Source organism: Piliocolobus tephrosceles, chromosome 1, assembly GCF_002776525.5.
Source record: "Piliocolobus tephrosceles isolate RC106 chromosome 1, ASM277652v3, whole genome shotgun sequence".
Taxonomy (NCBI): domain Eukaryota; kingdom Metazoa; phylum Chordata; class Mammalia; order Primates; family Cercopithecidae; genus Piliocolobus; species Piliocolobus tephrosceles.
In genome coordinates this window covers 195,428,616-195,453,876 of record NC_045434.1, presented here as the reverse complement: position 1 = coordinate 195,453,876, position 25,261 = coordinate 195,428,616, and the positions used below count along the sequence as shown (strand labels likewise).

The 25,261-nt window shown below is 43.7% G+C and overlaps 1 protein-coding gene across 4 annotated transcripts in view; it reads left to right on the top strand.

Moving 5' to 3' along the window:
- Positions 1-25,261, top strand: part of WDTC1 (WD and tetratricopeptide repeats 1) — a 76,936-nt gene that overhangs the window by 27,687 nt on the left and 23,988 nt on the right. For 3 of the 4 annotated variants that reach the window (XM_023219521.1, XM_023219518.1, XM_023219519.1), the window contains exons 4-5: positions 23,612-23,658; positions 24,680-24,791. In XM_023219521.1, coding sequence (XP_023075289.1) covers positions 23,612-23,658; positions 24,680-24,791 — 159 coding nt within the window. The remainder of the gene's footprint in view (positions 1-23,611; positions 23,659-24,679; positions 24,792-25,261) is intronic. The other variant, XM_023219520.1, reaches the window with a different exon arrangement.

The following is a 25,261-nucleotide window of genomic DNA, read 5'->3' as shown; positions in this document are numbered from 1 at the left end:
TTTTTTTGTAGAGACAGGGTTTCACCATGTTGCCGAGGCTGGTCTCAAACTCCCGAGCTCAAGCCATTCACCGGCCTCAAATGCCCAAAGTGCTTGGATTACAGGTGTGAACTACTGTGCCTAGCCCACATTGTAATCTTTAAGAATTTAGTACTTGTTGAGTTTTGGCATAGTATCAAAGAAGGATATACACAGTTATCTAAAAAGGCTATTCAAATATTCCTTCCAATTCCAGCTTCTTTGTGAGGCTGGATTTTTTTTCATATACTTCAACCAAAAATGACATTGCAGTGGGCTGAATATAAGAGCAGATGAGAATCTACTGGTCTTCCATTAAACTATATGTTAAAGAAATTTGCAAAAATGTAAAACAACACCAGTCTTCTCATTAAATTCTTTGCCTTGGAAAATACAGTTATTTTATTTAAAATGTGTTTTTTATTGTTGTTTTTTAGCGAATTAATAATATACCAGCCTGGGCAACATAGTGAGACCTTGTCTCTACTAAAAATTTTTTTAAAAATGAATTAGCCAAGCATGGTGGTGCGTACTTGTCCCAACTATTTGGGAGGCTAAAATGGGAAGATCACTTGGGCCTAGGTGGTTAAGGCTGCAGTGAGCTGTGATTGTGCCACTGCACTCCAGCCTGGGTGACAGAGTGAGACCCTGTTTAAAAATAAAAAAAAAATTGCTGGGCGCAGTGGCTCACACCTGTAATCCCAGCACTCAGGGAGGCTGAGACGGGCAGATCACCTGAGGTCAGGAGTTCAAGACCAGCCTGCCCAACATGGAGAAACCCCAGCTCTACAAAAAATACAAAAATTAGTTGGCTGTGGTTGTGCATGCCCGTAATCCCAGCAACTTGGGAGGCTGAAGCAGGAGAATCGCTTGAACCCTGGAGGCGGAGGTTGCAGTGAGCCAAGATCATGCCATTGCACTCCAGGCCTGGGCAACAAGCATAAAACTCCATCTCAGAAAAGAAAAAAAAAATGGTTTTAATTTCTAATATGATAAATATTGACAGATACCACCCATATAAACAAAAAGCTCTTAGGAATCCTCAATAATTTTTAATAGTGTAAAGGGGTCCTGAAACTAAAAATTTTAAGAACCATCGCTCTATGGAGCCATGGAATGGGATGCCTGAATAATATCGCCTGGGGAAAAAGTAGGAGGAGCAAGAAGAGGGTCCAGGACCAAGAACCAACGTGTTTCAGCATTTAGAGAGTACCTGCTTTTCCTCTTCCTCTACCCATTGAAGATAGAAAGAATAGCCATAGAGGTTTGAGGAGAACATGGTATCATGGTAGCCAAGGAGAAGAGAAAGCTCGACTGTGTTGATTTTTACAGTCTAACTCTCAAAAAGCCATCTGTTTTCCTCCTTCCTGGTTTGGAGTTGGAGGGAATACTATTTGCATTACCCCAAATAGTAATTAAAATACCTCTATAAGCAATGTGAACTTGGAGAAGTCCTTTAACTTCTAAAGGCCATTTCTTCATCTGTAAAGTTATCTCTTACTTGTAAGTAAGTTAATTTGTGTAAAGTACCTAGCACAGTGTCCAGTATATTGTATAAGTCCATGGCATACAACAAACATTAGCTGCTATTATTGTTGTTATTTATGGAAGGCTCTTAAAAGTTTTCCAAGATGCCAGTCCCAAGATACTGATTTGATGGCATCTAGCTATTTAAAACTTCTTCAGTCATTTCCTTCCCTGTTTTATTTCCGTCATTGTCACATACGGACTTCATGTTAGTCAATAATAGATTGTCTTTGGCATTCAGAAAAGATGATTAGTGTGAGGTAAGGGTGGGATAAGAGGGAAAATCAACAGTAAAAGCTCCTGCCTTTTGGTGGTTACTGGTTATGATGTTTTCTTTATGATCTGGTCAAAACATTTTTTTCTGGGTTTTCCAATTTTCTACTCTGTATGCTTTTGAAAAATGCAAAGGGAAGCTGAAAGAGGACTATTATGACATAGTGTCAAACATTTAGTAGATGCTCGGCCGGGCGCGGTGGCTCAAGCCTGTAATCCCAGCACTTTGGGAGGCTGAGACGGGAGGATCACGAGGTCAGGAGATCGAGACCATCCTGGCTAACATGGTGAAACCCCGTCTCTACTAAAAAATACAAAAAACTAGCCGGGCGAAGTGGTGGGCGCCTGTAGTCCCAGCTACTTGGGAGGCTGAGGCAGGAGAATGGCGGGAACCTGGGAGGCGGAGCTTGCAGTGAGCTGAGATCCGGCCACTGCACTCCAGCCTGGGTGACAGAGCGAGACTCCGTCTCAAAAAAAAAAAAAAACATTTAGTAGATGTTCAATAAAAACCTGTTGGTGTGATTGGCTTTTTTGATTTTCCACATTAGAGGTAGCTTTCATAACCTTATCCCTATTCAGCCATGCGATTTCTCTAGCTTCCGCCTTAATATTCTGGTCTGATTTTTACTTTTTGACTTTATAGTTTACATTTTATGTCCGTTTAAAATTCAGACTTCTAGCTGGTCTTGATATTTGTTACCCTTCCTGTATGTTAATAGAATGTATACCTACAGAACTGACTGTTTAAAAAGCCTCCAAGTTAACCTGGATTACTTTCTTTTTTTTTTTTTTTTTTTTTTTTTTTGGCTACAGGGCCTCACTCTGTTGCCCAGGCTGTAGTGCAGTGGCTGATCTCAGCTCAGTGCAACCTCTGCCTCCTGGGCTGAAGCAATTCTCATGCCTCAGCTTCCTGAGTAGCTGGGATTACAGGCATGTGCCACCACACCCAGCTAAATTTTTTATTTTGCTAGAGATGGAGTTTCGCCAAGTTGGCCAGGCTGGTCTCAAACTCCTGTCCTCAAGTGATCCACTCACCTTATTTTTTAATAGGTCAACATTCATATGGTTCAAATTCAAAAGTTTAAAAAGTCATCTCCTCATTATTTTTCCCAGCTACCTAATCCATTTATGTGGAATCAACTAATATAATCAGTTTTAGTATCCTTTCAGAGGAATATTATGCATAAAATTCTTAACTTTTCTCACAAATGTTAGCCTAACATATTTACCGTTTCAGTAAGAAAATCAACAGCTTACTAAAAAAAAGGTCTAAAACAAGTATCTTTAAAAAGATATTTTCATGGCCGGGCGTGGTGGCTCAAGCCTGTAATCCCAGCACTTTGGGAGGCTGAGACGGGCGGATCACGAGGTCAGGAGATTGAGACCATCCTGGCCAATGCGGTGAAACCCCGTCTCTACTAAAAAAAAATACAAAAAATTAGCCGGGCGAGGTGGCGGGCGCCTGTAGTCCCAGCTACTCGGGAGGCTGAGGCAGGAGAATGGCGTAAACCCGGGAGACGGAGCTTGCAGTGAGCCGATATCTGGCCACTGCACTCCAGCCTGGGTGACAGAGCGAGACTCTGTCTCAAAAAAAAAAAAAAAAGATACTTTCATAATTTTGCCATATTCATATATAAGATATTTCTAATTTCTAATTCTTTCATGGTTCAGAGTGTTCTGTTGTGTATGGGGACCCATAATTTACTTAAATTGTCCATACCAATAGACATGTAGATTACTCCTAATTTTTTGCATGTACAGGGTCATTCCTTATGACATCATTTGGCACATGTAGTTATATCTCTATCAGATGAATACCTGGGGTGGAATTTGTAGGTCAGAGGATATATGCATCTGTTATTTTGATAAATATTACCAAAATTGCCTTCCATGGTGTTTGTACCAACTTTTACTCCTATCATATTCCTTCACTCTTATCTCAAACATAATGCTCAACAAATATTCTCTCTCAAACCCCAATGTGTTCATCATCATTTTGAGAAATTTCACAGGTGAGGCATGGTGGCTCACTCCTGTAATCTCAGTAATTTGTGAGGCCATGGCAGGCGGATCACTTGAGCTCAGGAATTTGAGACCAGCCTGGGCAACATGGCAAGACCCCTGTCTCTATACCATCAAAAATGAAAACATAAAAAAAGAGAGATTTCACAGATGAGTGCAGAATGATAGGCCAGAGAGATCACAGATTGGCTTTCAAGATACTTTTTATTTTTATATTTTAATTTTTGTTTGTTTGTTTTGTGTTTTTTTTTTTGAGACGGAGTCACCTAGGCTGGAGTGCAGTGACGCGATCTTGGCTCACTGCACCCTCCGCCTCCCAGGTTCAAGTGATTCTCCTGCCTCAGCCTTCCGAGTAGCTGGGATTATAGGCACATGCCTCCATGCCTGGCTAAGTTTTGTATTTTTAGTAGAGATGGGGTTTCACAGTGTTGGTCAGGGTGGTCTCGAACTCCTGACCTCGTGATTCACCCATCCCAGCCTCCCAACTGCTGGGATTACAGGCGTGAGCCAAGCCCAGCCAATTTTTTAGTTCTTTTGAGACAGAGTCTTACTCTGTCACTCAGGCTGGAGTGCAGTGGCGCATTCTTGGCTCACTGCAACTTTGCCTCCTGGGTTCAAGTGATTCTCCTGCCTCAGCCTCCCAAGTAACTGGGACTATAGGTGCATGCCACCACACCTGGCTAATTTTTGTAGTTTTAGTAGAGATGGAGTTTCACTGTGTTGGCTAGGCTGGTCTTGAACTCCTGACCTCAGGTGATCCGCCTTCCTCAGCCTCCCAAAGTGCTGGGATTATAGGTGTGAGCCACTGCGCCCAGCCCAAGATACTTTTTAAAATGAAAAATATAGGCTCGGTGCAGTGGCTTATGCCTATAAATCCCAACACTTTCGGAGGCTGAGATGAGAGGATGGGGAGTCCAGAAAGGAGTTCAAGACCAGCCTGGGTAACATAAGGAGGCCCTGTTTCTCAAAAAAAAAAAAAAAAAATCAGCCAGGCGTGGAGGCACACGCCTATAGTCTCAGCTACTTGGGAGGCTGAGGCAGTAGGATCACTTGAGCCCAGGAGGTTGAGGCTGCAGTGAGCCATGATCACACCACTGCACTCCAACTTGGGCAACAGAGTGGGACTGCCTCGAAAAAAAAAGTACAAAACAATAAATATGTTAGGCTAACATATGAGTGTGGCAAGAGAGAATAGAGAATACTCAATTCAAGAGAACAATTAGAGTTCAAGTGGAAGAGGGATGAGAAATGAGATTGGTGAGGTAAGTGTGGATGGGCTATTTGTAATGAAGGATGTTGTAAGCTACGTGGAAGACTATGGACAATGGAGAGCCACTGAATGGTTTTTACCATAAGAGCAACATGATCAGAGTTATGCTTCTTTGTTTATTTGTTTGTTTGTTTGTGAGATGGAATCTTGCTCTGTCACCCAGGCTAGAGTGCAGTGGCACGATCTTGGCTTACTGCAACCTCCGCCTCCCAGGTTCAAGCAATTCTGCCTCAGCCTCTTGAGTAGCTGGGACTATAGGTGTGCACCACCACTCCTGGCTAATTTTTGTATTTTTAATAGAGACGGGGTTTCACCATATGGGCCAGGCTGGTCTCAAACGCCTGAACTTGTGATCCGCCCACCTTGACCTCCCAAAGTACTGGGATTACAGGCATGAGCCACCATGCCCGGACTTGTTGTTGTTGAGACAGAGTCTTGCTGTGTCACCCAGGCTGGAGTGCAGTGACACGATCATGGCTCACGATAGCCTTGACCTCCTGGGCTTTGGATGATCCTCCCACCTCAGCCTCCCAAGTAGCTGGGACTACAGACACTCACCACCGTGCCCAGCTAGTTAGAAACAGGGTTTTACCATGTTGCCCAGGCTGGTTTTGAACCCCTAGGCTCATGTAGTCCACCCACCTTGGCCTCTCAAAGTGCTGGGATTACAGGCATGAGCCACCATGCCTGGGCAGAGTTATGCTTTTTAAAAAATTAATGTTGGCTTCAAAATGAAGAATAGATTGCAGGAGTTTAAACTGGAGACAGGCAGAACCAGTTAAGAGGTTATGACAATGATTCAGGAAGAGGTGATGGGTTACCTGAACTAAAATAACAGTAATTTGGATGGAGAGAAGCCAGTGGATTTGAGAGACATTTAAGAGGTGTAATTGGGGCAAGTGCTGTAATCCCAGCACTTCGGGAGGCCAAGGCAGGCGGATTACTTGAGCTCAGGAGTTCGAGACCAGCCTGGCTAACGTGAAACCCTGTTTCTACTAAAAATACAAAAATTAGGCAGGGGTGGTGACACACCCCTGTGGTCCCAGCTACTTGGGAGGCTGAGGCACAACAATCGCTTGAGCCTGGAAGGAGGTAGAGGTTACAGTGAGCCAAGATTGTGCCACTGCACTCCAGCCTGGGCAACAGAGTGACTCTCCCTCAAAAAATTAAAAATTAAAATAATTTTTAAAAAGAGGTAGAATTGGCCGGGCGCGGTGGCTCAAGCCTGTAATCCCAGCACTTTGGGAGGCCGAGACGGGCGGATCACGAGGTCAGGAGATCGAGACCATCCTGGCTAACACAGTGAAACCCCGTCTCTACTAAAAAACACAAAAAACTAGCCGGGCAAGGTAGCGGGCGCCTGTAGTCCCAGCTACTCGGGAGGCTGAGGCAGGAGAATGGCGTAAACCCGGGAGGCGGAGCTTGCAGTGAGCTGAGATCCGGCCACTGCACTCCAGCCTGGGCGACAGAGTGAGACTCCGTCTCAAAAAAAAAAAAAGAGGTAGAATTAGGCTAGGCGCAGTGGCTCGCACCTGTAATCCTAGCACTTTGGGAGGCCAAGACGGGCAGATCACTTGAGCCCAGGAGTTTGAGACCAGCCTGGGCAACATGGCGAAACGTGGTCTTTACAAAAAAAAAATAGAGCCAGGCATGATGGCGCACACCTGTAGTTCCAGCTACTTGGGAGGCTAAGGTAGGAGGATCATCAGCCTGGGGAGGTTGAGGCTGCACTGAGATGTGATCGTGCCACTGAACTCCAACCTGGTGGACAGAATGAGAAGGAAATAGTACTGCCATTACTGCCAGTGGAAAAGTAAAATAAGGACCAAGAAGTATTCATTGATTTAGAGCAAAGACACTATAGTGGTAACCTTGGCAAGAACCATTTCTGTGGAATGTGGTGTGGATAGATAGAAGTGGGTTGAGGAATTATTGGAAAATGAAGAAGTGAAAATATCAAGTATAGATTACTCTTTCAGTCTGGCTATGAAGGAAGGGGGAGAGAAATAGTAGGCCGTAGCTAGATATGTATGAAGTTGGCATCAAGGAAGGACTTTTATAAATTAAGGAAACTCAGCCAGGCGTGGTGACTTATGCCTGTAATCCCAGCACTTTAGGAGGCTGAGGCAAGCGGATCACAACGTCAGGAGTTCGAGACCAGCCTGACCAACATGGTGGAACCCTGTCTCCACCAAAAATACAAAAAAATTCACCGGGTGTGGTGGCGTGTGCCTATAATTCCAGCTATTCAGGGGGCTGAGGCAGGAGAATCGCTTGAACCCGGGAGATGGAAGTTGCAGTGAACCGAGATCGCACCACTGCTCTCCAACCTGGGCAACACAGCAAGACTCCGTCTCAAAAAAAAAAAAAAAAAGAAACTCAAGCATGTGTATTCTGAAGAGGAAATAACTGGTAGAGAAAGGGAAAGCTGAAGACACAGGAAAGCAAGGAGATTATCCAGAGTGGGGATGTGTCAGATGATTGTTGTAAGAGAGCAGTTGTAATAATGAATCATCGATTCTTAGCTGGATAGGGAAGGAAGTAAAGACATGAGTTTGCCTATAAGGAGAGAGTAGATGGGTTGGTTGACTGGACTTGAGGTCTTTTAAGGACCAGGGAGAGAGAGAGAGAGAAAGATTGTCTTGTGCTTTGCTTTTTTTTTTTTTTTTTTCACTTACCAATATATCTTGAAAATTATCCCATATCAGTTCACAGAGTTCTTCCTTTTTTTTTTTTTTGAGGTAGTGTCTCTGTTGCCTGGGCTGGAATGCAGTGGCACAATTTCAGCTCACTGAAGCCCTCGACCTCCCAGGCTCAAGCAATCCACCCACCTCAGCCTCCTGAGGTGCTAGGACTATAGGCACGCGCTACCACGCCTGGCTGATTTTTGTATCTTTTTTTTTTTTAATAGAGATGGGGTCTTGCTGTGTTTTCCAGGTTGGTCTCAAACTCCTGGCCTCAAGCATTCCTTCTATTTTGGCCTCCCAAAGTGCTAGGATTACAGACAGGAGCCACCACGCCCAGCCCTTCCGCCCTTACTTATTATTTTACAGCTGTAGAGTTCACCATTGTCTAGATGCACCAAGATGTATTCATTGAATTTCCCATGTGTGGGCATGTAGAGTTGTTTCTAAGAGTTTGTAATTATAATAATAATTATTATAATCAAACTACCTTGTATTAAATACATAGGTAGTTTAGTATTGCTGGAGATGTATCTTTAGGGTAGAAAACTTAAAAGTTAGAGTACTAGTCAAAGAATAAATGTGTATGTAGTTTTGTTAGATATTGCTGGCCGGGCATGGTGGCTCACGCCTGTAATACCAGCACTTTGGGAGGCTGAGGCAGGTGAATTACTTGAGCTCAGGAGTTCAAGACCAGCCTGGGCAACATGGCAAGACCCTATCGCTACAAAAAATACAAAAATTAGCCAGACGTGGTGGCACGTGCCAGTAGTCCCAGCTACTTGGGAGGTTGAGGTAAGAGGATCACCTGGGCCTAGCAGGTTGAGGCTACAGTGAGCTGAGATCGTGCCACTGCACTCCAGCCTAGGCAACAGAGTAAGATCCTATCTCAAAAACAAACAAACAAACAAAAAACAGATGTTGCCAAATTCTCCACCATGGAAGTTGCACCATTTTGTCTTCCCACCAGCAATGCATGAATGTGCCTGTTTTTCCATAACTCATCAGTAGACTGTGTGGTTGAGCTTTTGAATTTTTTTTTTAATCATTCTAACTAGTAAAAAGTGTCTCAGTATAGTTTTAAGTTACATTTCTCTTATGAATGAAGTTTAATATATTCCATATGCTTGAGGGCCATTTTAATATAATTTTTGCCAATTTTGGTGTAACAAGGGAGGGAGAATAAGAATTGATATATGCACCTGCATGGTCTTTGTAAACAGAAGCACAGGATGGATAAGGAGAAACTAATGAAATTGGTCACTGCAGCGGGTGGGAGCTGTAAGGTAGAAGAGTAGAGAAAGGTGAGTAACTCTTCTCTGGACCTTTTTGTAGTTTTTACATTTATTTATTTTATTTTTATTTTTATTTTGAGACAGAGCCTCTCTCTGTTGCCCAGGCTGGTGTGCAGTGGCATGATCTTGGGTCACTGCAACCTCTGCCTCCTGGGTTCAAGCAATTCATATGCCTCAACCTCCTGAGTAGCTGGGATGACAGGCATCTGCCACCATGCCCTGCTAATTTTTGTATTTTGAGTAGAGACAAAGTTTCACCATGTTTGCTAGGCTGGTCTCAAACTCCTGGCCTCAAGTGACCTGCCTGCCACAGCCTCCCAAAATGTTTGGATTACAGGGACGAGCCACCACACCTGTTTACTTTTAGAACCATATTGAGACTTTATATTTTCAGAAAGTAAAATTAAATCAACGAAGTTGGGAAGTGGGATGCCAACTAACTAATGTAATTTACTTTTTGTGTTTTATTTTATTTATGTTATGTTATGTTATGTTATGTTATGTCATGTCATGTCATGTCATGTCATGTCATGTTATTTGAGATGGAGTCTCACTCTGTTGCCCAGGCTGGAGTGCAATGGCGTGATCTCATCTCACCACAACTTCCGCCTCCCAGGTTCAAGTGATTCTCTTGCCTCAGCCTCCTGAGCAGCTGGGATTACAGGCGTGCACCACCATGCCTGGTAACTTTTGTATTTTTAGTAGAGATGGGGTTTCTCCATGTCACTCCATTACAGGTGTGAGCCACTGTGCAGGCCTAAAAAATTTTTTTAAAAATAAAAAATAGGCCAGGCATGGTGGCTTACTTCTGTAATCCCAGCACTTTGGGAGGCTGAGGCAGGCAGATCACCTGAGGTTGGGAGTTCGGGACCAGCCTGACCAACATGGTGAAACCCCGTCTCTACTAAAAATACAAAAATTAGTTGTGCGAGATGGTGCATGCCTATAATCCCAGCTGCTCAGGAGGCTGAGGCAGGAGAATCGCTTGAACCTGGCAGGCAGAGGCTGCGGTGAGCTGAGATGGCGCCATTGCACTCCAGCCTGGGCAACAGGAGCGAAACTCTGTCTCAAAAAAAAAAAAAATTTGGCCGGGCGCGGTGGCTCAAGCCTGTAATCCCAACACTTTGGGAGGCCGAGACGGGAGGATCATGAGATCAGGAGATCGAGACCATCCTGGCGAACACGGCGAAACCCCGTCTCTACTAAAAAATACAAAAAACTAGCCGGGCGAGGTGGCGGGCGCCTGTAGTCCCAGCTACTCAGGAGGCTGAGGCAGGAGAATGGCGTAAACCCGGGAGGCAGAGCTTGCAGTGAGCTGAGATCCGGCCACTGCACTCCAGCCTGGGTGACAGAGCGAGACTCCATCTCAAAAAAAAAAAAAATTTTTTTTTTTAGTAGAGATAAGGTTTTGCTGTATTGCCTAGGCTGGTCTCAAACTCCTGGGCTCAAGTGATCCTGCCTTGGCCTCTCAAGTACTCCCACAGTACTGGGATGAGATGTGAGCCACCATGCCCAGCCAATTTTTTAATGTGATACTTTGTATATATTTTCAGTATAAAGATAAAATGAACTTCAAAGAAATCTTGAGCTCTACTTAGTAGATTTGTCATTTGTAGTATTGCTGTAGCAATTCTGTAACACTTTGTGTATGTTACAGAATTGAATAAAGAAGTCAATGTTATTGGGAGCCAGAGTTCTCCTGTAGAAGGGAAATTCACATATAGAATAGGGAAAGACGAGGAAGAACTCTGAGGTACTGGATTGGAATTACCCTGTTTCAATATAAACTCATGATTTTAAAAGCACGTATAGCTTGAGGCCAGGAGTTGGAGACCAGCCTGAGTAACATAGTGAGACCCCTGTCTCCACAAATAAAAAATAGCTGGGCGGCCGGGCGCGGTGGCTCAAGCCTGTAATCCCAGCACTTTGGGAGGCCGAGACGGGCGGATCACGAGGTCAGGAGTTCGAGACCATCCTGGCTAACACGGTGAAACCCCATCTCTACTAAAAAATACAAAAAGCTAGCCGGGCGAGGTGGCTGGTGCTTGTAGTCCCAGCTACTCAGGAGGCTGAGGCAGGAGAATGGCGTAAACCCGGGAGGCGGAGCTTGCAGTGAGCTGAGATCCGGCCACTGCACTCCAGCCTGGGCGACAGAGCGAGACTCCGTCTCAAAAAAAAAAAAAAAAATAGCTGGGCATGGTGACATGTCTGTACTTCTAGCTGCTCAGGAGGTTGAGGCAGGAGGATCACTGGAGCCCAGGAGGTTAAGGCTGCAATGAGCTATGATTGCGCCACTACACCCCATCTTTGGCAACAAAAAAATAAAATAAATGTCTCTAAAAAACATAAAAATAAACTACATATATAGAAATTTGTATTTATCTATTATTTCCGACTCTGTCCACACAATGGTAATTTAGAAACAGTGATACCATAGTAATTATGGGTTGCTAGTTTCTAAATACCATTCTCTATTAAAAGGAAGCAGGGATCTTTGGAGAAATAACTAATTCTAGGGCTGGGACAGGGCGAAAGTTGATATAGTCTTCAAAAATTTCAGTGTCATAGGAAACAAAAAAGGGCTGAGGAATTGTCCCAGATTAAAAGAAACAGAGAAAACGACTAATTTTCTTAATGACATTAAGAAAACATAAACTAAATGCAATGTGTGATCCTGGATTGGATTCTGAATGAGGAAAATAAAATGGACATTATTGGACAGTTGGTGAAATTTGAATATGGACTATATGTTAGTCAACAGTATTGTATCAGTGTTAAATTTTCTGATTTTGATAAATATGCTCTGGTTAAATAAAAGAATGACCAATGTTCTTAAGAATTATACACTGAAGTAGTTAAGTGTAAGGGGTCCTGAAGTCTACAACTGATTTCTCAAATGGTTCAGGAAAAAAGGTACTTTGCACGTGTGTGTGTGTGTGTGTGTGTGTGTGTAGAGAGAGAGAGAGAGAAAGAGGAGAGGGAGGGAGAGGAAAAAAGATTATTTAATTTATGAATTAGGTAAAACATATATGGGCATTCTTTATACTATTCTTGCAAACTTTTTATGTTTGAAATTGTTTCAAAATAGAAAGTTGAAGTTGTTCATTAGGAAAATACAAAGTGCTGAGCACAATGGCTCACGCCTATAATCCCATCACTTTGGAGGCTGAGGTGGGAGGATCACTTGAGCCCAGAGCTGTGACCAGCCTGGGCAACATAACAAGACCTCATCTCTACAAAAAAATACAAAAATTAACCAGGTGTGGTGATGTGCGCCTGTAGTCCTAGCTACTAGGGAGTCAGACGTGGGAGGATTGCTTGAGCCTAGGAGGTTGAGGCTGCAGTGAGCTATGATCATACCACTTACTCCAGCCTGGGCAACAGAGGGAGACCCTGTCTAAAAAAAAAGAGAGAGAGAGAGAAAGAAAAAACAAAATAAAATACAAAGAACTGGCTGGGACACAGTGGCTCATGCCTGTAATCCCAGCACTTTGGGAGTCAGGAGAATCATTTGAGGTCAGGAGTTTGAGGCCAGCCTGGGCAACATAGAAAGACCCCATCTCCACAAAACATTTTTTAAAAGTAAAAGAAAATACAAAGAACTGTTGTAGTGGCAGCAACCAAGTAGGAGAGCTAGAAGGGAGGTTGAGATTACACAACTTAAATTTAAATTAATGAGGATTAATTTTAAGCCATTCTAGTATATAAGACCCAATCAGCTTTCCACTTTCCTTGGACATTTTTGCTGAGCATTCCACATCCCTCTTTAGTTACATGTGCCAGCTCATCTCATCAGTTTTATTGTCACAACTGGACAAGAACCAAATATCCTGGGATTCCAGCCATGGCCTGCAGTCCTCACTTTTTTGAGGAGTTTTTTGCTTTCATTTTGTATGTATTACCAGGGATCTTCCAAGATCACCTTGGAAGTTGTGATCACACTTTGATTCCTGCTATTTCATTCACTTGTGGGATTTCTTGGCACAGTATTAGATGCATGGTAGAGAAAAGAAGAAAGGAATCTCACTTTACAAATCAGAGTAAAACTGAGCGTTTCTGAGGTCAGATAAGTGGTAGAAATAAGATTTAAAAGATTTATATGAGGCTTATCTGGCTCCAGAGTTCATATCCTTTCTGCCTCAACCATGTGTCTGTTTTAAAAATGGCTTAATAGATAGTTCCTGGCTTGGTGGATTTATTCTCTTGCCTTATTAGTTTTCTTCACATTATCCTTAAACAATTGCAAACATTATGTATCTGTCTTGCCTTTACAATCTGTCCTGCTTGCTTTTTCCATTTTGTTTCTTATATCATTTTAGCATAAATTCAAATTATGAATTTATGGAAACAAGTCATATGAAACTAGATTGATTTCCTTTTTGAATAACTTTGGTAGATGAGAGCAGTTCCATAGGCATAGTGTAACCTTCTTCTAACAAACACTTGTCAGAGCTTTCTAAGATAATACCATTTTAGAGAAGTAAACTAGATACCAAGTTCATTAAACAGTCATGTTTAAAGAAAAAGATGCCAGCCTGGCCAACATGGTGAAACCCCATCTCTACTAAAAATACAAAAAATTAGCCAGGCATGGTGGCAGGCACCTGTAATCTCAGCTACTCGGGAGGCTGAGACAGGAGAATTGCTTGAACCCAGGAGGCGGAGGTTGCAGTGAGCCAAGATTGCACCACTGCACTCTAACCTGGGCGACACAGTGAGACTCTGTCTCAAAAAATAAATAAAAGATGGAGCGGGGATCTGACTTTGTGAGAGATTTCCTTTCGTGAGGACTGTCCTTTAAATCACAGATCAGCAATTTATGGCCAGTGGGCCAAATCCAGAATGTTGCCTGTTTGCTTGTTTGTTATTTTATTTAATTAAGTGGTTTTGACTATCACAAAGTTTTGCAACCATCCCTGCTATCTAATTCCAGAATGTTTTCATCACCCCAAAAAGGAACCTGTTACCCATCTTAGCAGTCACTCCCTTCTCCCATACTGGCCCTACCCCCAGAAACCACTAATCTATTTTCTGTTGCAATGGATTTTCCTATTCTGAACATTTCACTTAAATGGAATTATAAAGTTTGTGGCTTTTTAGTATAATGTTTTTAAAATTCATCTATGTTATAGCATGAATCTGTACTTTTCTTTTTTGTGGCCAAATAGCATTCTGTCATTTGGATATACCACATTCTATCTATTCATTCATCAGTTGGTGGAACATGGGGTTATTTCTATTTTTTGGCTATTATGAATAATGCTGCTATGAACATTCGTGTACAAGTTTGTGTGGACATGTTTTCTTCACTTTTCTTGGTGTATACCCAAGGATGGAATTGCTGGGTCAGATGGTAACTCAGTGTTTAACTTTTTTGAGGAACTGCCAAACTGTTTTCCAAAGTGGTACCACCATTTTGCATTCCCAACAGAAATGTATGAGGGTTCCAATTTGTCTGCATCCTTGCCAACACTTCTCATTATCAATATTTTTTATTATAGGCCAGGCGCGGTGGCTCACACCTATAATCCCAGCACTTTGGGAGGCCGAAGCAGGCAGATCATGAGGTCAGGAGATCGAGACCATCCTGGCTAACACAGTGAAACCCCATCTCTACTAAAAATATAAAACTTAACCAGGCATGGTGGCACACACCTGTAGTCGCAGCTACTCGGGAGGCTGAAGCAGGAGAATTGCTTGAACCCAGGAGGTGGAGGTTGCAGTGAGCTGAGATTGAGCCACTGTACTCCAGCCTGGGTGGCAGAGCAAGACTTCGTCTCAAAAAAAAAAAAAATTTTTTTTATTATAGCCTTCCTGGTGGGTGTGAAATGGTATCTCATTGTGGTTTTGATTTTCATTTCCCTAGTGACTAATGATATTAAGCCTGTTTTCATGTGCTTGTTGTCATATTTGTGTATTTTCTTTGGAAAAATGTCTCTTCACATCCTTTACTCGTTTTTTAATTGGGTTGCCCTTTTTTGTTGTTGAGTTATAAGATATATGTGGTTTGAAATTTTGTTTCTTTTCCTTTGTGTGTTGTCTTTTCATTTTTTAATGATGACTTTGCATAAAAGTTTTAATTTTAATGAAATTCAATTTATGTTTTATCTTTTTTTTAAATTGATATGGGATCCCTCTCCGTAACCCTCACTGGAGTGCAATGGCACAGTGATGGCTTACTGCAGCCTCAACCTCCCAGGCTCAAGCAATCCTCCCATCTCAGCCTCTTGAGTAGCTGGGACTGCAGGCATGCACCACCATGCCTAACTAAACTTTTTTTCTTTTGTTACTGGTGCTTTTGGTATTATGTCTTAAAAAACATTGCCTAATCCAAGGTTGTGAATATATACACCTGTGTTTTCTTCTAAGAGCTTTATAGTTTTAGATTTTATATATAGGTCTTTGATCCATTTGAATTAATTTTTATGTATGGTGTGAGGTAGTGATCCAACTTCATTCTTTTACACGTGGACATCCACTTGTCCTGGCACCATGAGCTGAAAAGACTATTCTTTCCTTCTACTGAATTGCTTGACACTCTTTTTGTTTTGTTTTGTTTTGTTTTTTTTAAGAGACAGAGTCTAGCTATGTTGCACAGGCTGATCTCAAACTCTTAGTCTCAAGTGATCCTCCTGCCTTAGTCTCCCAAATAATTGGGATTATAGGTGCAAGCCCCAGTGCCCAGCCTGTCTTGACACTCTTATCAGAAATCAATTGACTATAAATTTAAGGATGTATTTATGAACTCTCAACTCTAGTCCATTGATCTAAATGTCTGTTCTTATGCCAGTACCACACTGTTTTGATTGCTGTAGCATTGTAGTAAGTTATGAAATTGGGAAGTAATGAGTCTTTCAACTTTGTTCATCTTTTTCAAGATTGTTTTGTCTATTCTGGGTCCCCGGTATTTCCATATGAGCTTTATTTTATTTTAATTTTAAAACAAATTTTTGAGGCAGAGTCTCACTCTGTCTCCCAGGCTGGAGTGCAGTGGCATGATCTCAGCTCACTGCAACCTCCGCTTCCTGGGTTCAAGCAATTCTCCTTCCTCAGCCTCCCATGTAGCTGGGATTACAGGCATGTGCCACGACACCTGGCTAATTTTTTGTATGTTTTAGTAGAGACGGGGTTTCACCATGTTGACCTCAAACTCCTGACCTCAAATGATCAGCCCACCTCAGCCTCCCAAAGTGCTGGGATTATAGGCATGAGCCACCACACCCAGCCCATATGAGCTTTAAATTTGAATTTATTGTCACCTGCTTTTATAAGTAAAGTTTTATTGGAACACAGCATACTCACTTATGTATTGCTTATGTTTGCTCTAGTGATTCAATGGTAGAATTGAGTAGTAGTGATAGAGACCGTATGGCCTGCAAGACCTAAAATATTTACTGTCTGAGCCTTTACAGAAAAGATTGCTAACCTCTGCTTTAGATGATGGAGTAAACTCATGCTTTGAAGTACCAGAGGGCAGAACTAGGAACTATTCATTAATTCAGTCATATTTTCAAGCAAATATTGAATGCCTGCTATATGACAGAAATGTTCTAGACACTGGGAAAAGAATATAGCAGTGAAGGCCGGGCGTGGTGGCTCAAGCCTGTAATCCCAGCACTTTGGGAGACCGAGACGGGTGGATCACGAGGTCAGGAGATCGAAACCATCCTGGCTAACACGGTGAAACCCCATCTCTACTAAAAAATACAAAAAACTAGCCGGGCGAGGTGGCAGGCGCCTGTAGTCCCAGCTACTCAGGAGGCTGAGGCAGGAGAATGGCGTAAACCCAGGAGGCGGAGCTTGCAGTGTGAGCTGAGATCCGGCCACTGCAGTTCAGCCTGGGAGATAGAGCGAGACTCTGTCTCAAAAAAAAAAAAAAAAAAAAAGAATATAACAGTGAATAAGACCAACACAATTCCTGGCCCCATGAAGCTTCTTGCCATGACCTGTAAAACACCCTTAGGATTTGGCCTCTGCTCACCTCCCTGAGCCCATCTTGCTCATCTTACTCTGTCCCCTTCATCACTATGCTCTAACCACATTGGCTTTCCTTCTGTTTCTTCGGCATTATCAGGCCTGTTCTTATTTCTCTATACTCGTTCTTCCATGTGCCTGAAATGCTTTTCCTTCAGATCTTTGTGTAACTTGCTACTTCTCAGCATTCAGATTTCACCTCAAATATTAATTCCTCATAATGGCTTTCCCTGACCACTATGTCTAAAGTATATCCAGGCCAGGTGTGGTGATTCATGCCTGTAATCCCAGTATTTTGGGAGGCCAAGGCAGGTGAATCACCTGAGGTCAGGAGTTCAAGACCAGCCTGGCCAACATGGTGAAACCCTGTCTCTACTAAAAATACAAAAATTAGCCATGTGCGGTGATGCATGCCTGTAACCCCAGCTACTCGACAGACTGAGGCAGAGAATTACTTGAACCTGTGAGGCGGACATTGCAGTGAGCTGAGATTGCGCCACTGCACTCCAGCCTGGGTGACACAGTGATATTTTGTCTCAAAAAACAAAAATAAGTAATGTATATTCATCACGCTTATCACTATCTGAATACATCTTACTGATTTATGTTTGTTTATTTTCTCTCTTACCCTACTAGAGTTCTCTTATTTACCACAACAACCTTTGCGTGTGTAAGAATGCCTAGTATAAAATAGGTGCTTGAATAATTATTAAAAGATTGAATTAAGGCCGGACACGGTGACTCATGCCTATAATCCCAGCACTTTGGGAGGCTGAGGCAGGCAGATCACTTGAGCCCAGGAGTTCGAAACCAGCCAGCCTGGTCAACATGGCGAAACCCCATCTCTACAAAAAATACAAAAATTAGCCAGGTGTGGTGGCACGCATCTCTAGTCCCAGCTACTCAGGAAGCTGAGATGGGAGGATCGCTGGAGCCCGACCAGAAATATAATTGCTCCTTTTCATGACTTTTAGGAGGATTTTTCTTTCTCCAATATAGTTCACATTGGGCTGTGCTTACATTTTTTGTTTCTTGGGATTTTTTTTGTTTTTGTTTTTATGAGACAGAGCCTTGCTCTCTTGCCCACACTAGAGTGCAGTGACATGATCATGGCTCACTGTAGCCTCCACCTCCTGGGTTCAAGTGATCCTCCCACCTTAGCCTCCCCAGTAGCTGGGACTACAAGTGCACGCCACCACACCTGGCTAATTTTTAAAATTTTTGTAGAGATAGCATCTGACTATGTTGCCCAGACTAGTCTCAAACTCCTGGGCTCAAGCAGTCCTCCTGCCTAGCCTCCCAAAGTGCTGAGATCACTGGTGTGAGCCACCATGCCCAGCCTGTGCTGTAAGTCTTGAATTCTCTTGGTACAATGGAAAAGACATATTTGGGTTTTAGTTCTGATTCTGCCACTCAGCTATCAAAGTAATCACTCAAAGTGCCTTACAAATACTGTTCGTTTCCCACAACAACCCTATGAGGCTATCTACAGTTATTATCTCTTTTACTGATGTAGAGCCTGAGACACAGAGAGGTTAAAGAACTTGCTCAAGGAAATACAGCTTGTACACATAAAACGATATTTGTTGTATTTTATGGACAACTTAATGGATTTTCAAGGGTAATTATGTGAATTACTTAGGACAGGGCCTGACACATAGTAAGCTAAGTTTAGGTATTCTTATAATTATTACTACTCTGTATAAGTAGTTCTTAGGCCCACTAAAATTTGAGAAAACATTGAGCTAGATTAAAGAAGGAACAAAAGGAAAGATTTTGTGGAAATGTCTGGATATTCAAATCATTCTGACTTTAAGACAACATATTGTTAAGTGAATAGAGAGTGAGTGAGGAATTTTTTTTTTTTTTTTTTTTTTTGAGACGGAGTCTCGCTCTGTGGCCCAGGCTGGAGTGCAGTGGCCGGATCTCAGCTCACTGCAAGCTCCGCCTCCCGGGTTTACGCCATTCTCCTGCCTCAGCCTCCCGAGTAGCTGGGACTACAGGCGTCTGCCACCTCGCCCGGCTAGTTTTTTGTATTTTTTAGTAGAGACGGGGTTTCACCGTGTTAGCCAGGATGGTCTTGATCTCCTGACCTCGTGATCCGCCCGTCTCGGCCTCCCAAAGTGCTGGGATTACAGGCTTGAGCCACCACGCACGGCCTAGTGAGGAATTTTTTAAAGTTTTATTTGCTGTCAGAACTTACTCCATTCTGTTAAAATATTGCACCTATATAACCTTAATACATGGTAATAAATATGTGTATTGTGAAGCTTAAATAAATTGACAAAAGTGAAAGCTTAGCATCTACCCTGGCATTTAATAAGTATTCTATTAATTTTGCTGGATTTTAATCTAAATCTTGCTTGTTCAGACTCATTCATGCTGTTTTTTAAGAAGTTAGACAGAAGCACTTGGCTGTCTGCTTTCCTGTCTTTCCTAGTTGGCATTTTTTGTGGAGGCTTCATTAAATATCTGTAACTTTCATGCTCTTTGACATTGACCCTTTAGGTTGAGCCTCATTACACAAGGGTTTAGGCCTGAAGTCAGCAGGTATGTTAAATGTGTATATGATGAATCTCACTGGGTTATAGTTAAGAGAGGGTCCTTATATGTAACTACACAAACTGGATCACAGGCTTTGCCTGAAAGTCAGAAAATGTTCTCAAAATCCTTTAAGCCTGTTCCTAAAGCCTATTTTCTTCTGGGTTTGTTTGGTATCTCCTTTATCTTAATTTTTTTTTTTTTTTTTTTTTTTCTTTGTGAGACAGAGTCTCTCTCTCTCTCTCTCTCACACAGGCTGCAGTGCAGGGGTACAATCTTGGCTCAACGCAACTTCCGCCTCCCAGATTCAAGCGATTCTCCTGTCTCAGCATCCTAAGTAGTTCGGTCCATAGGCGTGAGCCTCCATACCCGGCTAATTTTTTTTTTTTTTTTTGAGACAGAGTCTCGCTCTGTCGCCCAGGCTAGAGTGCAGTGGTGCTACCTCGGCTCACTGCAACCTCCACCTCCCAGGTTCAACCTTTTTTCCCTGCCTCAGCCTCCTGAGTAGCTGGGATTATAGGTGTGCACCACCATGCCTGGCTAATTTTTGTATTTTTAGTAGAGATGGGATTTCACCATATTGGCCAGGCTGGTCTGTAACTCCTGACCTCAGGTGATCTGCCCACCTCGGCCTCCCAAAGTGCTGAGATTACAGGCGTGAGCCACCGTGGCTGGCCTATATTTTTAGTAGAGACGGGGTTTTATCATGTTGCCCAGGCAGGTCTTGAACTCTTGACCTCAGGTGATCCACCTGCCTCGGCCTCCCAAAGTGCTGGGATTACAGGCATGAGTCACTGTACCCAGCTGCCTGTTTCTTTGTTTTGTTTTGTTTTGTTTTTTTGAGATGGAGTCCCACTCTATTGCCCAGGCTAGAGTGCAATGGTGCGATCTCAGCTCACTGCAACCTCTGCCTCCTGGGTTCAAGCCATTCTCCTGCCTCAGCCTCCCAAGTAGCTGGGACTACAGGTATGCGCCACCACACCTGGCTAATTTTTGTATTTTTAATAGAGATGGGGTTTCACCATGTTGGCCAGGCTGGTTTTGAACTCCTGACCTCAAATGATCTGCCCACCTCAGCCTCCCAAAGTGCTGGGATTACAGGTGTGAGCCACTACACCCAGCCTCTATAAGCCATTTGAAGTGATGCTTGTGAGGAGATCATAGTAACATGGGGGAAAGCTAATGTTACAGGTTTGGAGAAGAGGGGGAGAAAGCAAAATCTCACCAATTCCCTGAGGACAGAACATGTGTTTGTCTGATTCAGTCATGTCTCCTTGAGCCCAGTGCAATGCTTTAAGACAGCTTTAAGTAAAATAAAAGTAGTGTGACATCACAATTAAAAGTAAAGCTTTATTGAACCCAGGAGGAGATTGCAGTGAGCCGTGATCATGCCACTGCACTCTAGTCTTGGCAATGGAACCAGACCCTGTCTCAAAAAAAAAAAAAGCCCTGGAAATCTTTACCATTTACAACAACATGGATGAACTCCAAGGACATTATGTTAGATGAAGTAAGCCAGGCACAGAAAGACAAATACTGTATGGTCTCACTTGAAATCTTAAAAAGTTGGTCTCATAGAAGTAGAAAGTGGCATCATGGTTACCAGGGACTGGAGTGGTTGGTTGGAGGCTGTAGTGCAGTGGCACAATCACTGCAACCTGAAACTGGGCTCAAGCGATCCTTCCACCTCAGCCTCCTAAGTGGGATTACAGGTGCAAACCACCACATCCAGCTAATTTTTTTTTTTTTTTTTTTTTTTGAGAGGGTGTCTCACTCTGTTGCCCAGGCTGGAGTACAGTGGTGTGATGTCAGCTCACTGCAACCTCCACCTCCCGGGTTCAAGCAATTCTCCTGCCTCAGCCTCCCAAGTAGCTAGGATTACAGGGGTGCACCACCACGCCCAGCTAATTTTTTGTATTTTTAGTAGAGATGTGGTTTCGCCATGTTGGTCAGTCTGGTCTCGAACTCCTGACCTCAGGTGATCTACTCACCTCAGCCTCCCCAAGTGCTGTATTACAGGAATGAGGCTTTTGGAGGCTATAGAGTAGATTCTATTTCCTTGCTATTCTGAGCTTTGGAGGCTGCTGTGTTTCTTGGCTCCCTGCCTCCTTCCTCCATCTTCAAAGCTAGCAACAGCAGGTCCAGTTTCTTTCATACCTCCATCTCTCCAGTTCTCTGCAACCAGAAAAGGTACTGTACTCCAATTTTAGGGATTCATATGATTAGATTGGGTCCACCTGGATAATCTAGGCTAATCTTCCCATCTCAGGGTCCTTAACCTTAATCACATCTGCAGAGTCCCTTTTGCCACCTAAAATAACATATTCATAGGTTTCAGAGGATTAGGATATGAACATCTGTAGGAGGCCATATTTTGCCACCACAAGTGCTCAGTTAGACACTATGCCTTGCTTTTTGTAAGCCCTCAATAAGTGGTGGTCATTCAAGGTCCTTGTTGTTCCGGGAGATTCCAAACTGAAGCTGCAACATCACCTCTTGCCCCACTCCACCCCACCCCTACCCCTGGTACAAGTAATTTACAGCTTGTTGGAAAAATAAGAGCACTAAGGGTAGAGGTGATTCTGACCCAGAGACACCAGAGTCATGCGTGAGGTTTGATCCACATGCCATGGGAAGGTAAAAGACCCTAGATCAGCAAGTGATCTGGCAGGCTTGAACAAAGCAGTAATGTATATAAGTAGAGAGCCTGGGAAGAAATGAGTTTTACCTCAGATGAGATTCTTTACAGGACAAAGACTAAAGAGGGAAGAAGGCCAGGCACGGTGACGAACACCTGTAGTTCCAGCTACTTGGGAGGCTGAGGTGGGGGCAGTGGCTTGAGGCCAGGCATTCAAGACCAGCTTGGGCAACATAGTGAGACCCTGTCTCTTTAAAAAAAAAAAAAAGGCCGGGTGCGGTGGCTTACGCCTGTAATCCCAGCACTTTGGGAGGCCAAGGCAGGCGGATCATGAGGTCAGGAGATTGAGACCATCCTGGCTAACACAGTGAAACCCTGTCTCTACTAAAAATACAAAAAATTAGCCAGGCGTGGTGGCGGGCGCCTGTAGTCTCAGCCACTCGGGAGGCTGAGGCAGGAGAATGGTGTGAACCCAGGAGGTGGAGGTTGCAGTGAGCCAAGATCATGCCACTGCACTGCAGCCTGATTCTGTCTCCAAAAAAAAAAAAAATGCTGGGTGAATAAAAGATTAGCCTTCTAGTTAATTGGCTGTCCTTGGATTGAATGTTTCCTGGCAAATTTTCTGTGGCTGAGAGGATGTGCCTTGAAGGTACTGTTTCAGACATATCTCTTTTTCTGTTTTTGTTTTGTTTTGTTTTGTTTTGTTTGAGACACAGTCTGGTTCTGTTGCCCCGGCTGGAGTGCAGCAGTGCGATCTCAGCTCACTCCAACCTCCACCTCCCAGGCTCAAGTCATCCTCCCACCTCAGCCTCCCGAGTAGCTTGGACTACAGGCACATGCCACCACACCCAACTAATTTTTGTATTTTTTGTAGAGACGGGATTTCGCCATGTTGCCCAGGTTGATCCCAACTCCTGAGCTCAAGCAATCTGCCCCAAGCAGATTGGGCAGCCTCCCAAAGCACTAGGATTACAGGTGTGAGCCTCTGTGCCTGGCTGACATACTCCTAATGGTAAAAGCAGAAATATTTTTGGATCTCACTTTTACTTATTTCTACTGTCTGAACTTCAGTTTACTTTTTCTGCAAAATGGAATCAATGAAACCTGTCCTTTATACCTAGTACTTTAAAGTACTAGGTACTTTACTAGGCTCAGAAGTACCTAGTATCAAGTGAGATCATGAATATGAAACATTATATATTGTAAGACGCTAGTCAGTTTTAAGTCCACTCTGGCCACTCACATGCACTTGGAAAATATTGAAAATGGAAAGACTGGTTTACCTATTCAGTTCCACTTCTTGGTGTTGAGTTCCCCAGGAGAACCCCTAACCAACTCTCTTCCTGTCCCTTTTCATTTGCTCCCCTAGGGTCACTCAGGATGTGTCAACTGTCTGGAGTGGAATGAGAAAGGAGAGTAAGTATGAGCTAGAGCACCTCAAGGGTGCTGGGGAAGGAAGTGAGGAGGGTGGAACAAGGGAGCTCCTCCTGAGTGGATCCAAGGAAAAGAGTGGACCCAAATGAAGAGAGACTCCTGCTCTCTGCTGTTCCTTCAGTTTAGCCCATAATTTTCAACACAGTTAAACCATTAATCTCAGATAGATGGAAAGTTAGATGACCATCCAAACCCTGTTTTGTTTTGTTTTGTTTTAGAGACAGAGTCTCGCTCTGTCACCCAGGCTGGAGTGCAATGGCGTGATCTTGGCTCACTGCAACCTCTGCCTTTCAGGCTCAAGCGATTCTCCTTAATCAACCTCCCAAGTAACTGGGACTACAGGCATGTGCCACCATTCTTGGCTAATTTTTTGTATTTTTAGTAGAGACAAGGTTTTGCCATGTTGCCCAGGCTGGTCTCAAACCCCTGAGCTCAGGCAATCCACCCACCTCAGCCTCCCAAAGTGCTAGGATTACAGGCATGAACCACCGCACGGCCCAAAACCCTGTCTTTTTAATAAGCCAATGTGTTTAAGAATAATGGAAATTGGCCCAGCGCGGTGGCTTGCACCTGTAATCCCAGCACTTTGGGAGGCCGAGATGGGCGGATCATGAGGTCAGGAGATCAAGACCATCCTGGCTAACACTGTGAAACCTCGTCTCTACTAAAAATACAAAAAATTAGCCAGGTGCGGTGGCCGGTGCCTGTAGTCCCAGCTACACGGGAGGCTGAGGCAGGAGAATGGCGTGAACCCGGTGGGCGGAGCTTGCAGTGAGTGGAGATCGGGTCACTGCACTCCAGCCTGGGCAACAGAGCAAGACTCTGTCTCAAAAAAAAAAATAATGGAAATTTCTCAGGACAAAGAAGAGAATCAGCTGTTTACAAGGCATCCTTAAATTCTGTGACATTTACTGTTCTTCAAGTTCTGTAGCCTAGAAAATGGGATGGGGAAAGGGAGCCTAGGAATTAGAGGAGAGGTTACAGTCCCTCATTCTGCTTTCAGCTTGCTGGCCTCTGGTTCCGACGACCAGCACACGATTGTGTGGGACCCGCTGCACCACAAGAAGCTGCTCTCCATGCACACGGGACACACTGCAAATATCTTCTCTGTCAAGGTGAGCAGGACAAGCCACAGAGCAAGCACAAGAGTGACTGGGCTGGGCTGTGGCCACACCATGTTGGTATGTGTGTGTCCCATATACCACCTAGGGTCACAGACAGCCTTATAATCTAAGTATCTCTTGGTGATTCCTGAAACCTCATTTCTCTTCCATGTTCTTCCTTTTTTAGAGCTAAGAGGCCAATTCTAGATGAATTTTTTTTTTTTTTTTTTTGAGACGGAGTCTCGCTCTGTCGCCCGGGCTGGAGTGCAGTGGCCGGATCTCAGCTCACTGCAAGCTCCGCCTCCCGGGTTTATGCCATTCTCCTGCCGCAGCCTCCCAAGTAGCTGGGACTACAGGTGCCCGCCACCTCGCCTGGCTAGTTTTTTGTATTTTTTTAGTAGAGACGGGGTTTCACCGTGTTAGCCAGGATGGTCTTGATCTCCTGACCTCGTGATCCGCCCGTCTCGGCCTCCCAAAGTGCT